Consider the following 17,945-nt stretch of genomic DNA (forward strand, 5'->3'; position numbering starts at 1 on the left):
AAACCAAAATTGACAGGTTAAATTTTGCAACCTTACCTGAAGTGATATTCTTCATAGGATTTTTATATGCAAAAAGAAAAAAAAAGTAAAACAAAAGTTTGTCATGTACTAGCTAGGTATTTTTCCTGTTGGAGAGTGAAAGTGCTTGAGGGTGATTATTTACGTGTCTTCTTGTTATCTTAACATCAATACACTACCGTGGTTCATTATAGAACAGGAAAGTCCAATAACCAGATTGGTTAATCTAAATTCTACAATCTAGCTGGTTTCCTAACAAGTATTAGTAATTACTTGTTGAGTAGAATAAACTTGGAACCACAGTGAAGTGAATGGAACACACTTGTCAGTCAAGCTATAGTTGTTAAGTCTGAGACTTACGGCTAGTGTGTGTGAGTGTGCATGCGTGTGGAGTACAGTACGTCCCACGCTGGAAGTTAGACTTTAGACAAGGGTCACGTACAAGCCTAGTACGGTCGAAGGCAACGCGCAGACAAATGACGACCGTATTGCCTGAATGAGTTAAATCAGTCGGCAGATGAAAGGCTAGCGATATAAGATAGACTGCCGATAGATGTTTGCCTAATTGGATTACCTTGAGGTGAAATATTAGCAGTGTTTACATCGGGGTAGAACAACCTACTGGTGAGGGGGAACATGTGGTGCTGGTAGAAGGAACAAGATAGGGAATATAGACCTTGAGTTTGGTGAAAAGTTTTATTGTGGATTGTTACATAGTGAGGAAGTGAAGGTAAGAATTCACATGTGCTAGCTGAGTGTGTTGACATTACTCAGTCTGCTACAGGATTGTTTAGTACTGTGTGATTTTATGATCAGTTTTTGTAGAAGTGTGTGTGCACTTCGAAAACTTTTGCTATTGTGTTATGCTGAGGAAATCTACTTGTGAATTGCAGACATCATTACCCGTATGTTGCAATTCATGCAATTCCTCATGCAACTAATTGCAATATTGTGTGCCTTCCCAATTGTATTTTGCAAAGTTTGTATACAGTACAACATTGTATTACAACTTCTTGTATGAAAGTTCCATTTTACGCTGCAGTGATGATCACCCCCTAAATGACATAAAAAGTGTTTTTTTCTCTTAAAATGAACATTTGTCTTGTTCTTGCAATATGTTTAGAACTACAAGAGCACATATAAATGAGAAATGTGCCCAAATAGCACAGACTGTTCTTTGAAATATAGATTGCTGTTTCTCAACTGTTCATGAGGGCCAACTATTCTTTCATAGTGTGCTTTTGCATTGCACTAAACACATTATGATTGCACTTTGGAAAATATTGTAAAACAAATGAAGAGTACAATGGGCTGAAATCCATACATCTGCAGTGGAAGACATGACCTTAATCTCACGCAGGGAGTATGAATTTCAAATGGGGTTACCTGAATGGGTGACTCTGTTTGCAATCTACACCCCCTGTGTAAGGTCATGTCTTTCATAGGGTATATGGATTCCATCTGGAATAGGGCAATGAGCACAACAATGATTGGCTTTCAATCTAAAGACTGATTGCTAGTACTCACTATGCTTCTCTTAAATCTGTGTGCAAGACCTAGATCTAAAACTGTAAGTTAGTGCAATATGAGTATTCTTTGAAAACTTGCTTGTACTATGCACATTATTACACCACAACCCTGAGAATTTTGAGAGATTGCAAATGACAATTACAGGCCTTGCTGTTTGAGGCGAGCAATTGCTCTTGCTCGCCACTACTCGCCCAAACTCGATTCCAAGTGAGTGTTTTTCCACTCGTCATAGACACTAAATATCACTCGCTGCAAATCTCCCAAAATGAGCCATCGAATCAGCCAATTAAATCGATTTGCTCCTCGAACATAATACATCGATACAGTTTTAAGCTCTACTTGATTACTAGTATATCCAAGTAAGTGGTGAAAATTTGACCACTCGCCTAGCATCATGCTAGCGAGTGATTAACCACTCGCCTTTAAAATCTAGACGGCAAGGCCTGCAATTAACAGTAACCATGTAAAATATCGTAGTTTATGATACAGATTTTGAGAACTTACTTCTAATTCATATTTTTGTCTTTCTACTTTTAATCTTTACAGGTATTGATAGGTGTATACAATTTGATGTCAACTGAACCAAGACGTTTTCTACCCATCAATGATAAGAGTATACTTTTATCACCATGACAACACATGGATGGGATGCCAGCTTCACAAACTCTATTCTTCTTCTTTTGATGGTTTTTTATGCCAATGCTGAAATAGGTTAGTGTTTTATCACAAAGTCTGAATGTTGAGCTAAATTTACAGTTTTGTTGCTAGCAAAGATTGGTAGATATCCATTGGATTACTGAGTTACACTTAGTACTTAAAGTATTATTTTAGAAACATAACAGCTGAACTGGTCAGTTATCAATTGGTCATTAATGCTAGTGACATGACTAAATTTATTGCTTAACATGCGGACAACTGGCATGCATATGTGTGATGCAATCCGATATAATCGGACCATTAAAGGTGGCAATTGAAAATTGAGTTATGATCATCATCAACTTGCACAGTAACCAATCATGTACTACTACTGAAATCATTACTTCTGTAGTACACTTGATTGCAAGCTTTTATAATGCCATAAATGTATGCTATCGTCTTTTAGCAGCCATTTTGGGCTGTATCTCAATTTGACAATTGCGCCATTTGGTCTGTTTGAATCAGATTGTGTCACACATTTCTAAGAAAGGTACATGTACACGGTTTACATGTAGTTACAAGGTGGGTGACGTAGATACACTGTGTGGATGCCATCACAGGCTATGTTCCAGCTATCGACTGAGTGGTCTATAGACTTTTACGGCCGGTTTCTCAAAGCATGGCTAGTGGCCAGGCTTCGTAAGTCATCAGGCTTAAGCCCAATCAGTCCTATATACTAGTGCTTACTATTTCACATTATACATCACCTAGAAAGATAAATCAATAAAATGGATCCACATCGGTAGGGCTAGCTTGCTGGCTTAGGAAGCCTGACCACTAGCCAGCCAAGCATCAAGAAATTGGACAACTTCATGCTGATTGATTTCTATATAGTTCTGCTTGCCCCACGATGGAAATACCAAAAATGTAAAAGCTCCCCTGTTCGAATCCTGTATCTTTGGATTGCAGGTGCATGTATTGTGCTGTGGTATGGGTCTCATGCCCCACAACATGGTTGACAATTGCATAGGGTCTATAGTCTATATAGGGCAAGAAATTCATCTCAACAAAGTCCTCTTCAATTTGCATACATTTGGTTCAGACCCGCTTAAGTAAAGAAGGTACAATCTTCACCAACACTATGATTTGTAAAATTGTTTGCATAAATTTACTGCAGAAAAATCTCCCAAGTGCAGCAAATATATGTAACTATTTTACCTTAATACTTACTCTGACTTGAAACTGAAAATGATATGTCTGCTCCATACTAATAAGTTACTAATATATGAGCAAATAGTAACAGAACAATAAAACAGTGGCTCCAGTTTCAATTTCAGATCAGAATAAGTAATTATTTTGTTTTCAGGAGTATGTAGAACCTGCAAGAATTGGGTTCTTTAAAGTGTACCATATATCAAGACTTCAGTGCATATTGTTAAATTATGTATAGACCCTATGCAATAAACCAACCAGAATAGTATAACAATTGAAATGGCAGTTATATTGGTGGACAGCTAAGATGACAAGAGGGACATGGACTATCACCTGTGTTTTTGTTGTTATAATGTGATAATGCCCTGTGGAGGCCTCATGGTGGACAGAATTTTATTTGAATGAGGATGACTCTGTCATGAGTGACATTTTATTGCATATATCCTATTGAAACTCTAAAGGGCCATTTCCACCAGGCTGTTTGTTATAAGTGTGCATGATAAACAATCATATATTTCATACTGATGATAGTTATGCCAATAGAGGTATAGTGACAGCAAAGTTAGTTTGTGGGTGGATCTCTTGATTTCAAAGCAGGAACATCCAACAAATTTTGTTTTTCCTACATATATAGTTTGAAATTAAATTGAGAAAAAAAACATTTTGGAAGGTTTAAGGTTACAGCATGTAAAGTGTGCTGAGGCTTGTGGATCAACGTCTAGGTGTTGTGCCTGTGCGTAGTGCACTATAAATCACTGCACTTTTTTTAGGTTGAATTAGGCTCACTATGGATCTTAATTTTTTCCATTGATGATTTGAAAATAAGTTTTGTACATATCACAGAATACTAGAATGCCATCTCCAAGCATATATGCCTCCAAACGGTTTTTTTTTACAAAAGAGATGTAAGGCAGACACCCTCCACAAAACATTACAATGATTGCTTTTACAAAAATATATGTTTGTACAGCCGCCTATATCAGTAATATACATGTAGTTGCTCAAACTCCAAATAATGTTTATGGGGAGGGTATCTGCCTTTTGTCTCTTTCATAAAAAAAAACTTGTTTTGAGGCATATGCTTATAGATGGAATTCTATAATAGTTATGTAATTATTAAAAACAAAGCTATTACATACTCTAATATTAATTTTGAAAGAGTTTTTTTTATTAAAGCAGACCCGTTTACACTTGCATGCAATATGGTTTGTATACATAATTAAGGAAGTCTGTGGTTTGATAGACATCCTTTTGTTATCCAATATCACCAAAATATTTTGGTTTCAACATTAGTTAGGAAGTGTTTGTATGTTTTTGTAACATTTTATGGCTTATTGTAGTGACTGATAACCATGTGTACATGATGTGCATATCAGGTAGGATAACATAAATATAATGAAAATTCCTTTAAAATGAATTGCTTCTTTTGGTCATAAACTTAGGGCATTTTAAGAAGGGTAACATCTGGATTAATTGCTTGGGTGATGGACTGAATATCTTGGGGGGGCTAAAAGTTGGTTTTGCGTGAGGGGTGTGTCACTAAGAATTTGAAAATGGACCCATCAATATACCAATTTTTCAAGAAATTTGGACCTACACCACATTTTGCCATACTGCATTTTAGAAACGCTTGCTGTTAGAATAAGAAATTTTTTAATTGTAATTATTGCACAGGTCACGGCGACCCTGTGACCTTTCCGGAAAAAGCCGAGTGGCAGGTTTTTCAAATAAATATTTTCTGTGTAAAAACTGTACCATCAGATAGGTAATGGAATATATGAATATTAACTGTACATCTATCACAACAATTTTTGATAACAACTTGCGTCACAATTGATCTAGTATAGAAGGTAGAGAATTTATTTCAATCTTATATACGCCATTTTTTGGAATTAAGTGAAAATTAATTCTGTAAAAACTGTATTTTTTAATGTAATTTTCACATTAGACCCGACAAAAGATTACCGTTTTGTTGTTATGATAATCTAATCTTTTGATTTCGTAAATAAAAGTAGGGGTCTAATGTTGATTTAGGATGCAAACTGGAACAATCCAATGCCTTGTCAAAAGCATTTGCTTCAAAATGGAGTTCGGACGCACTTCGTAATACAACTTCCGCCACTACGGGAAACCACATGCACAGCAGAGCACGTGGCCGATATCAAAATCGATTTTATGTATTGTGTATAGGCCTATTCATAGGACCCTCGTATTAATTGTCTCTATGCGCTTGAGAATTCAACAATATAAATAATGGGAGCTTTATTTTAATACACATTAATGTTTTAAGCAGATAAAATTCCAAAATATGATGTAGTAATGCAGTTGCGATTTATTAATATTTATATATGTTTAAATTTTCTCGATAACACTATCAAGTCCTTCGTGGTCGAGCGGTCTAAGGCGCTGGTCATATGGTATATGTGATAGCCAAAGCGGTGGGCCGTGAGTTCGAACCCCGCCTCTGCCAAACTTTAAAAGAAGTAAAATTAAAATTTTACTTTTTAAAATTTCATATTGGGGAAATGTGACTGGGAGAATTTATGTATGGCGTGGAGTGGTGTGATTTGGACCCATCGATATACCAAAATTCAAAAAAACACATTGTCGTAATTTTTACCACTTTTCCTACAAATTTTGTGGAAATTTCAAAAATTGTATCTACAGTGAGGCAAAAATGGGCTATTTGCATGTTGTACCAAGCAAATTTTTGAGTGCAAATTGTTATGCGATATGGCTCATTTTACATTTGCCAACATAATAGTGCCTTTTCTTTGATCAATATTTCGCGGAAATGAAATTCAATATACGGTAAGTCAAGACAATCAATTAATGAAATGGACCTGCCCGTACAGCCTAGGTAAACCATTGGCAAGTTTCAAACCAAAAGAAGATTTTAGGTGCATGTCTTTTACCAATTTCATCAAGTTTTATATATAATCATATCTATATATCTTCTGCTTTCCATGCCAAGCTGCAAGTTTTACTAGACTAGATCTAGAAATCAAACCCAACTCACAGATTAAAATAGATTTCTAGGGAGCTAGTTCTTCAAACTAAATAGGCGGTCAGTCGTCATAAATAGAATTGTTAGCTTGTTGAAATGCATTCATGCCCTCAAGGGATAGAGACCTATAACTGAGTTGATTTCCATCTTATTCCCAGTACATTTCAATGTTGCGATTTCTGCAACTTTATCTCTGTATGTTTGCTTTATATATGTTATAGAAATGTAGTAAACGGAAGCAGAATTCTATCCGGTAGATGTCATTGTAGGTAGCTCTATATATAAATCAAATGTTCACACTGTTGTTAGTTTAGTATCTTTTCATATTAGAAGTTTGTTTTAGGCTCAGCGGAGAAGTGAGGGCATTTCCTGTGGTTGTCATGCAATGTGAGATGTAAAATTAGGTACATATTTCACACTTGTTATGTGCATAAAGGACTATCGTGGGAATACAGAATGACTTTGAATAATGGTAGTGATCTTGACCAAGATTATACTGTAGTATTATGTGTTCAAATAACTAAGACACGGTTTTGATTGTTTTATTGAAAATTGTATTCAAAATGTTTTAAAAGAAAATGTCCTTACATCCTTGGACCGTACATGCTTTGCCATTTCCTACAGGAACAACACGTTTCTATTTTATATTATTCTATTTTAGCTTGACTAAACTACAAATGGAACCATTCTGTCAATGAAAGAAAAAGTATTTAAATTGAATGCTGCTGTTTATAAATATGAATTCATTTGGTTACATTAAAGGAAGGTGACCTGATATACTGCAATCAGTCATACTGCAGAGCTGCCAACTCTCCCTCTTCTCGCAGGAGACTCCCTACTTTTAACCCTTCAGAACCCTTAATTTTTGGTCATCTCCCTGAAAAGGAAATGGTTTCCTCCATTAAGATGTACACATTTTGACAAATCTCCCTGATTGCAACAGGAAATCTCCCTTTTTTCAAGATTCAAATGTTGGCAGCTCTGATACTGCAATCAGTACAAGTTGTATAATTTACCGTATTCATTCCAATAAGCGCCCAGGGTGCTTAACAAAGTCATTTTGGGTGGGCGCTTATTTTTTACCTGGTTTACTTAATTTTTTGTGAGGAGCGTTTATTAGAGACGAATTTACATATGTTATAAAAGGGTCCTGACACGTTAGTAGCTTTTCTGATGTTGAAAATGCATTGCAAGTTTACACAGGATGTGCAGTCTATCTGTCACTTAAACATTAATGATACCCTTTAGCAAATTGAAAATACCCTAGGTGGGCGCTGATTGGGGCATGGGCGCTTATTGGAATGAATACGATATATATAATATTTATGTCAAATAATTAATTTTTGAACTTATTTCACACAAACAAAAAACAAATAGACAATAGAAAAGATGTGAAGAACAAGACTTATAAAATACCAGTCATATTTAATTGTGTTTTCACTCACATTTTTACATGGCTTGGACAACTTGAAATTTGAAAGGGACTTTTTGTAGGATTTAGTTAAGACCTGACCCTGTGACCTGCATTTTGTGTCCTATCAGATAGAGGTGAGGGGAAAAAGGCAAGGTGTACACTTGTACTATTCCTTGAGTGCTTATTAGAGTTTAATTGGTTTGTAATTAAAATGTCCTGCAATATAGAGGCCTATATTAGGTGGGTACTGAATTTAAGTTTATTCATGTGGGTGCATATTGGTTCCAAACTTGTCTGAATTTTCCTAGCTATATGTCAGTTTAGTACCATCATCACGGTATTAATTTTTCAAAAGAAAATGTGTGTTCCTTTTATTTTGACTTTAGTTGTTTAGTTGTTGTTTCATCATGAAATATGACAATACTACCTGCAGATAGCATAGATCAGGTGACGGTGAATGCGGGCGATGTCAACCATCAACTGCCTTTTGAGGTGGATAATAGTGGTGAATACACAGTAACATTCTCAGTAGAAACAGTTTGGGTGAATATTTGGTGGATGCCACAGGATGTTGGCCTACTACAATACAGTGAGAGCATTCAAAATCTAATCTTAAAGGTCACAAAAAATATTTTCTGGACTTCCGCCTTTCCCACTAAATACATGAGTAGTGAATCGTTACCCTGCATTTATAGCGCAGTAGAAACGACTCGATGATGGTGAGAGGAGTAAAATGCGGGTGAAGTTGAAAGCAAGGTCATGTGAGGTGCTCAGTATAAACATGCTGAAAGTCACAAATTAAAGAGGTTGACGGGGGCATGGCAGAACATTCTGGAGATACACACTCTACCCCTATTTCTCACTGCCCAAGCAACACACAAGATAGAGTCCACCTCAGTGTAATTCAATATCATTTTGGTTGTACAACATGGATATGTGTTGATATCTCTAATTATTTCTAATAAATGTTGCGTTCTCCCTGGCCTAGATTAGTTGATAGTGTGAAAGGGAGGGGGGTAATTGTCACCATTGCATGACATTGCATTAGTTGCTTGGCTTATTCCAATTCCCTTCCTCAAAGTCCCCAAGGGTGTGCCATAAAGTACAACAAACTAATCCGATTAAAACTTATGAAATTGAAACAGTATTTTCAGTTTGTGTAATTACGTTTTTAATTCATGGGGAAATTGAATGTTATGGAATTCATACATTTTGCAAAATAGGCAGGTGATAAATTGGGAAGTTTTAGTCCTGTAGTTAAGCTTTGAATGGAGGCTAAGTTTGAATTGATTCTGACAGGTTTTAATCTTATTACTTGTTTGGTAACTTACAACTTAATCACACGATGGCATAGCCAATTTCCTCTATAACTCGTTGGCAGTTAACACAAGGAAACCTTAAGTAGTTTTTCAACATTGAAATAAGGGATTTCCAAAGATTATGGTAGCTCATTATCAGTATGGGATTTCAGCAAGCCATTTTCTGGTTTATGTCATACAAATCATGAATAATGTGATGTCTAATGGATGAATCATAATGTTTGGGTGAAGTAACATTAAAATCATGGTAGAGTATGATAAGGTCTAAAGGACATACTTTAAATTTAGTCTTTACCCCAATCATAACCCCTAAAATCTAATCCTAACTATAATCCTAACCCTAAAACTTAATCTCTTGGTACTGGTGGGATATGGCTAAGGCCCGGCAAAAAACGTGATCTCGCTTTTCACGCCGTGATTCTCGATATTAACCAACTATCGAATTACTGGAATATTTTGGCTATAAAACATAATTCAAGGTCAAATTTTTGTCACTTTTTCTTCGACTCAGGCCGGCAGTTCAGTGAGTCTTGTTTATATTCATGACAATCTAAACTGACCTAATCTGAACAACAGAGGGCAGGCAACATTTTGGATTTTTTTTTTTGCATTTTCGTATTTTCTCCCGGTATTTTTCTGGCGTTTTAAAGCTTCTTGTGCCATTTTTCAGGGAAAATCTCGCTTTTCTCGCTTTTCAAAATTTTGGATCTCGTTTTTTACTTCAAAAAATTGCGTTTTTTGCCGGGGCCTAGATATGGCAGTTGTGTAAAAAAGGTCTGACCCTGCAGCCCCTGTAGCTTTGGCTAGCACATGCATATTATTCACCGATCGCATGGTCATCTCAAAACGAGGTTCTACCCGCAAAGTGCATGCTGTGTGTGCATACGCCTGTCAAACGCAGGCTTTAACTACCATGCACGCTTTTCAAAAGCCTTCTGGTGAGTTGTGCGAGAAACAAAAATGCACATTTTGCGCATATATTTGCAGGGAGAACCTGCATGGTTTTGGTAGCAAGATGGCTGATCTGTGCAAAGGGCAAATACCATATCATTGGTTAATGCCTTGAAGTAGACTAGAACTATATACAGTCCAACCTCTTTTATCTGGTCATGATGGGCCCAAGCATTGGCCGGATAAGTGTGATTCGGATAAGTAACTTATGTATAATTCTGCATTGAATGTTCAAAGTTTGGGACAACACAATGTTACTGAACAATGTTAATAACACTGAAAGATGGTATGTGCTGTACATAGAGTTTCTGCATATGACGTATCATACCGTAAATATGGCAGACTACTCAAATGCATTCAACAAAAGCATGGTTGCAATCTACCGTGACAGTTCGTCTCACACATGTAACAAATGCACTACAATCACATAGGTCGATGACAACATTTGATTGAATGAACTGATTGAATGGACTGCACTGTGCCATGCTTACGGCACGCGCCATGCTTACGATGAATCCTTTGTTTGGAGCCAATCGATAAAAGCATGCAGGGCCTACATAGGTATGTCTTAAATGCTTCAGAGCATGAAATTCGGATATCAAAGCACTCAAAATAATATTATTTTCCTATAAAGATCACATAGCTTGATGGTGACATCCCGCTATCTCTAAGGTCCGCTATCTCTAAGGTTCGCTATCTCTAAGGTTCGCTATCACTAACGTGTAAAGTCTATGGAGATCAGAATCCCGCTATCTCTAATAGAGAAAAAGGTTCGCTATACCTAAAAAAAGGTCCGCTACTTCTAAGGTTCGATATCACTAATTTAGAATAAGGTTCGCTAGTTCTAAGGTTCGATATCACTAATTTTAAATAAGGTTCGCTATCACTAATTTAGAATAAGGTTCGCTATCACTAATTTTGAATAAGGTCCGCTATCACTAATTTATTGAAGGTTCGCTATCTCTAAGGTTCGTTATCACTAATTCCAATAAAGGTCCGCTATACCTAAGGTTCGCTATCACTAATTTTGTTTAAGGTTCGCTATCCCTAATTAATTAAGGTTCGCTATCTCTAAGGTTCGTTATCACTAATTTCGATTAAGGTTCGCTATACCTAAGGTTTGTTATCACTAATCTTAAATAAGGTCCACTATCTCTAATTTTAAATAAGGTCCGCTATCTCTAATTTCAAATAAGGTCCGCTATCTCTAATTTTAAATAAGGACCGCTATAGCGAACATTATTTGAAATTAGAGATAGCGAACCTTATTTAAAATTTAAAATTAGAGATAGCGAACCTTATTTAAAATTTGAGATAGCGAACCTTATTTAAAATTAGTGATAGCGAACCTTAGAGATAGCGAACCTTAGAGATAGGGAACCTTATAGATAGCGGACCTTATTTAAAATTATAGATAGCGAACCTTAGGGATACTGGGATTGTTAAAATTAGAGATAGCGGACCTTATTTTAAATTAGTGATAGCGAACCTTAGAGATAGCGAACCTTCAATAAATTAGTGATAGCGGACCTTAGGTATAGCGGACCTTTTTCGTAATTAGTGATAGCGAACCTTAGAGATAGCGAACCTTAGAGATAGCGAACCTTAGAGATAGCGAACCGTAACCAGCTTGATAACAGAGAGATGCATATTTAAAGAGATATGGATAAAGGAGGTTGAACTGTAAATGTGTTTTCATAACCATATCAATGTAATTCTACTGACGTGGCATGTGAACCAAGTTACCATTAATGCACTCATTTATCGTTAACATTGTATAAAAGAGGAAATCAGATGCATATAAATGGGTTTATTTCAAAGGAATTCTACCAACAGGTGGTAGAGATCTCACAATACAAAGTCTATGTGCAGCTATTCCACTTTCAATTCCATACTCTCGGTATGCAAAACATCTTTTATCTCCTACACATGTTTTTTTTTTTCATATTTGTTTTCTGACTATGGATTCTACATATGTAGTAAAATTATTATGATGATATTCTACATAATACGCTGGCAAAGTGATTTAATAATTGGATTAACTACCACAGCAATAGATGAAAACAATTTTTGAGTACATCGCACTGCACTAAAAGCAGGTTGCACTCATTACCTGTGTATGTCTGCAATCATAGATTGAATACAATACCGGTCTTTTCAAAGATACTAATCTTACAGGTGTGAGTGATCAGCATGATATGGTTCAATGCAGAGGTACCGCGTGAACATACTAGTGCAGCATGGAATATTCAAAAATCGTTTTCACCTATTGCTATGGTAGTTAATCTGATTCTTATATCACTTTGCCAGTGTATATTTGTTATGTGATTTCTAAATTGTTCATACAATTTGGGTCTGTGGGAAAGTTAAGGTTTAAATTAATAACATTAAGTTTTCAATATGAATTAAGTAATAGAGGTATTTTCCAATACCCACTCATATCTTAATTTGTTATCCGAAGCATTGAGGATAAGTTTAAGCTTTACCATTGCAAAACAGTACATTATGTACTTTCCATATTTTTTGAAGATTAAATGTGTTAAATATGTTTATTTTCATTAAACATTATGTATGATCTTTAAATGCCATTGCTCACTTTTTTATGCAAACAGAGTCATAAGTCATTCATTATATAAATTGTTATTATAATTCATTTGGAATAGGCTAATTAGGATTTAGGCAAACTTATAGTACCAGTATGTGTAAGGTGATGGGCTTAAACAAAATTATAACTTAAGCTTATAAGCAGCTAGAAGTGGGGATCAGATTTTGATAATGAAATAGCTTGGAACATTCAGAACACTTTCCTTATGTTCTACACAGTATACGTCAATTATGTATATAACTCATGCTATTTTACCAATTCAGTGGATTTAAAATGAAATCATTGTTCAGGATATACAGTCAAATTCCTTCCTTCCATCCAACACACGACTAAATCATGCCATATGTGTTATGTGTGTTTAAGGGAACACATCAAAGCATGGGGAATGTACGGCAGAGCACTGATGGAAGTATAGGTTTCCCAGTTTTGAACTTATCAATTATATACAGATTATATTGCGTATATACTGTATCTTTACAACTGATATGAATTAATGTAATATAAAAGTTTCATTGTGTGTATGTGTGTATCAAGATGAGAAAGCGTCCTTCCGCTTATGAACCAATTATATCTTGGAAAGATCATTCTATATATCGAAGGTAGCCTTAGTTGCTACAATGATTATAAAGATTAAACAAACTAGTTCATATGTGCTTCCCAATTGCATTAGATACCATATGTGATGCATCATGATCAGATCAGAAGGTACTTTGTGACCTCTTTTGACAAAATTGAGATTAAACATTTGAAGTTTCAAACTTGAAAATGACACCCCATGTTTGAAAATTGAAGTTATAAGTTATTTCCTAAGATTTGAGGGAAGTAGGTCATGGGCTTGTGTACCTGAATGTGCAGAAAAGTATATATGGGCATCTTTATCCCTGGGTACAAGTTCACTCAACATTGACAGGGCTTGAGAAAAAGTCAAGCAGTCAAGTTAGCTCAATCAATAAGGGGTTCGACTATGCTACGAGAGGTTGCGGGTTTGAACCCTGGCAGTGGCTTAGTATGCTCTCGTGGAAAGTTGAGTTAGCTTGAAATTCCCCTGGACAAAGAACTTACTGCTAATTGTCTCATTGTAACCCGTACTAAACTCGGGGAGCTGATCCTGGTTGCGAAGGCCAATTTGTGGAATGTCTAGGGTGTGCTCTCTTGAAGCTGCAAGTCCCTGAGTTGTTGTTAAATGGTTTATGGAATGATGTAGGGCTGTAGTGGTCAGCGACAACCTGTAAAGTGTGCTGAGGCTTGTGGATCAACGTCTAGGCATTGCGCCTGTGCATAACGCACTATAAATCACTGCGCTTTAAAAAAAAATCATGATTCTTTGAAATTTTTCAGAAACGCAAGTGATGATATTGCGTTTAAGCATGTAATTATTATATCATTAATACAAGTGATGTGAACTAATGTATAGACTTATAAGAATGAACAGTTTACAATTAAACATGACAACAAATAAATACAAATCCTGACCGGCACACAACCCAACTTGAAAAAAAAGCAAGGGAATATGCGGGCATGGGCATTGAACCCACAACCTTCGAATTTCTAGACGTAAAATGTCTTGCGTTATATGTCTTGAGAGGATCATTCTATCCCTGATTGAAGGTAGCTATGACAGACTTGTTACGGTGATTATAAGATTAAACAAACTAGTTCATATGTGCTTCCCAATGGCATTAAAAGCCATATGTGATGCATCATTATCAGAACAGAAGGCACTTCTTGACCCCTTTTGACAAAAAGTGAGATTAAACATTGAAAATATGAAACAGTCAAGCTTCAAAATTGAAGTCATTTCCTTGAAGATTTGATGAAAACAGGCCATGGGTTAGGTATCTATAAACTAGAGGTAACATCTAGCGCTTCAATGTCATCAAGCCTCGATAGCTCAGTGGTAAGAGAGTCTGCTTTTGATAAATGGAAGGTCTTGGGTTCAATTCCAAGTTGAGAATTTTTTTTTTCATTTTTGGCCTTCTGGAGGGAAAGATGGGCACGGTGGCTCAGAGGTTACTGCCTTGGACTCATAATCTGAGAGCTTGCTCGGCGTGTGTGGGTTCGATTCCCGCCCCACCACCGTGTTGCGCCCTTGGGCAAGGCGCTTTGCCTCGCTTGCCTCACCCCACCCAGGTGCAATGGGAAGCTGTTAGGGTAAACACAGTCGTTGTACTGATGAACCCTGCACCACTTGTAGGCTGCAAACGTGGTTCCAACATATTCTAATGACGGCGGAATAAATGTAAAGCGCTTTGAGGCTGTTTACGGCATAAAGCGCTATATAAATAAGTTATTGTGCATGGATTCAAACTATGGGCATGGTTTACTCATGGAATAAGTGCAGTGTTTGACTTCCAAAAGTAAATGATTTTTTCAATGTGATATGTATTGAGTGTATGCACATACACCATGCATAAAAAATATCATTTTACCCCAGGAACATCAGCTGAGAGTCGGACAATTGCTGAAATACAATATAAGAAAACTGAAGATTTCTGCAGCTTGGTTGAAAGTGCACATTGAGGGCTTGCTTAATTCAACATTACTTTAACTTGAGCAAGATACATTACATACATATGTCTGTCTAGTTGAAAGGCAAGGTTTTGGTCATTCCGTCATTTGCACCTTATGAGTGCTTTCCAACAATACCTCATGGTCTATATACAAAACTAGGGTAAAATAATAGAGATACATAATTCTTTAAATAATATATGTTGAGAGATGGTGCTCATTACTCATATAAGGAACATACCTAAAGGCATTATAAATGATCCTTGGGACAGCCGCGTAGAAATATTTGAAATTTGAATGAATAGCATATGTGAGAGTGTCTTTATTATTATAAAAATTCAAACATTTGATTTGCGGTGATTATTTAGATTTTCTGATCACTGATAGTGTATTTAATATGGTAGTATAAGACATGCTTGCCACTTCTGCACATACTACAGGAAAACTAGATCCTTCCCTAGGATGACCACATTGTTATGTACTTTACAAGTAAAACATTTGTCATTGGTAGGATTACTGATAGGAAAGATATATGGATTTATCCCTACTTAATAATACATTACAACTTGGTCTGACTAAGCACAATGGGCTGTTCCAGTTTAAATTCATACACCCCCATGTAAGACATGATCTTAATCATCCACATAGGGCATGTGAATTTCAAATGGGGTTACATGAATTGATGACTATTTGGAATCTAAACCTCCTGTATGGGAGATTAAGGTCATGTCTTCCATAGGGGGTGTATGGATTTCAACTGGAATAGCCCATTGGGAATGACTGGAGAGATAAAATCATGGGGTAACAATAGGGTTTACTTATGAGAAATTTGTTGTGATATGTGTTGGGAATAGACATCAAAGGTAGATTTAAAACTAGTCAACAACACTTTTTGAACCGACAGGGGCTGAGAACTTTCTAGAATATATGATTCTCTTCTAGAAACACCATCACAAAGGACAGAAAGGACATTGTCAACATCTAGAAACACTGGAGAATCATCAGTCAGTCTACCAACAGCATTACACTGCTGATGACAGAGAATGGAACTCATTCAAAAGTCAAGTGTTGTTGACCAGTTTTAAATCGGCCTTATGATGAGAAAATTTTGCTGTTCTATATTTCTTGGTGGCAAAATATATGGATAATGGTAGGCATGGTGGAATAATATGTCACCACTACCAAACACAAGATGAAGCAATGTATAGTACTTAAAAGATCTATACCCGTATGGGTCAAATATATTCCAGTCAGATTGCCAGAATCCAAATAGATTATGTATGTATGTAAAAGTAAAGGTAAAGCATCCCGCTACAACACAATCCCCTTTGATTCTAGTCACTTTCATCTCTGGAAGAGGAGTAATTCCATGCAATTTAAATCAAATTTTCAAGAGACTGTTTCATTCATTTCGCAAGAGAGAAATAAATGCATTGAAAACATAAAATGTTTCCAATGTCATAGTGACCTATATTCGCTATGTTATGATACATGGGCTATTTCTGAACACATTATTCATGTACGTCCCTGTGTGTATACCTTGTATATCATGTGTCAAATAGGAATTACTCATGTATCAAATCATAGTGTGAATGAATTGATTAAAATTGATCTGTTCTTGTTCTTGGTGACTATAAAAATGGAAAATATATTTGGCTGTTTCCTCAACTTGGGTTAACTTTTGGAATGACTATAGAATAGACTCTAACCATACACCGTAACACTAACCCTAAACCTAACCCTAAACCATAACGTGAACTATAAATCCTAACATGACGCGATTGTGAAGATTATCATAAATCCTAACCCTATCCTTAAAATACAAGGTGCAGAGGGTATACAGTGGAAACTCATTAACACGAAGTTGTGCAGAATTCAAATTTCACTTGTTATCAGGAGTTCATGTTATCCAGTCTAATAACATGTGAAATGTATGCTTGGGACTGTAAAACATACTTCTTGTTATCAGGAACTTCATGTTAAGAGGGTTTGTGTTAACGAGTTGCCACTGTATTTTTGCCACACTCCAATACTATCTGTTGGTATTGAGGGATCTTTTGTCCCAGTTTTAGCACTTCAAAGTAACGTTCAGTGCAGATAATTCATTTCAACTGGATTTTGCAGTTATCAGTCAAATGCTTGTCCTATCAGAGGCTTTAGTACTGTAAATTGCTGCCCTAACCCTAACTACCCTGAACCCTCCAAAACCCTACAGGATGGATGCCACCCCTTCTGCAGGTGGGCACTTTGGACCAAACCCCTAAAGGGGTTTTGGGCAAATTGGTCAGTCCAATATGGTCAAAAAGCGACCACCAGAAATTTGGCCAAGACACCATATAATGCGTGGAGAAGGTTTTTGGGTTATGATGCCGATAGGCATGCATGCACACCAACCACCAGCCTCTCATGCGACTTTCATACATTGACTCCAGTGATTTGACTCAACTTGACCTTATGATCAGTTCAAATGACTTGACAACTGCATATATTATTCAGGACTAAAATTGACTTGATGTGACATGAAATACAAGGATCATTTGAAGTAAATTATGATAAATTGTACCCTAGGCATCCCAGTACATAAATGTGTGAGTATGAGGTCATAACGTTCTCTAATCTAGTTTAATATATGTCTTTCATTCAAAACAATTTGTAAAATCATCATTCCTTAAGTGCTTATTGTCTGTGAATTTGTCTTGAGGAGAACAGTCAAAGCATTTTACAAGATAAAATCATACAGAAGGA

At 36.3% G+C, this 17,945-nt stretch overlaps 1 protein-coding gene across 1 annotated transcript in view; it reads left to right on the top strand.

Annotated features, from left to right (window-relative positions):
* The first annotated feature begins 2,101 nt into the window (after positions 1 to 2,101).
* LOC140166573 (contactin-3-like) overlaps positions 2,102 to 17,945 on the top strand; it is a 177,565-nt gene continuing 161,721 nt past the window's right edge. The window contains 1 exon segment of the mRNA XM_072190069.1: positions 2,102 to 2,259. Coding sequence (XP_072046170.1) covers positions 2,178 to 2,259 — 82 coding nt within the window. The 5' untranslated portion in view covers positions 2,102 to 2,177.

This window comes from Amphiura filiformis, chromosome 12 (genome assembly GCF_039555335.1).
Source record: "Amphiura filiformis chromosome 12, Afil_fr2py, whole genome shotgun sequence".
Taxonomy (NCBI): Eukaryota; Metazoa; Echinodermata; class Ophiuroidea; order Amphilepidida; family Amphiuridae; genus Amphiura; species Amphiura filiformis.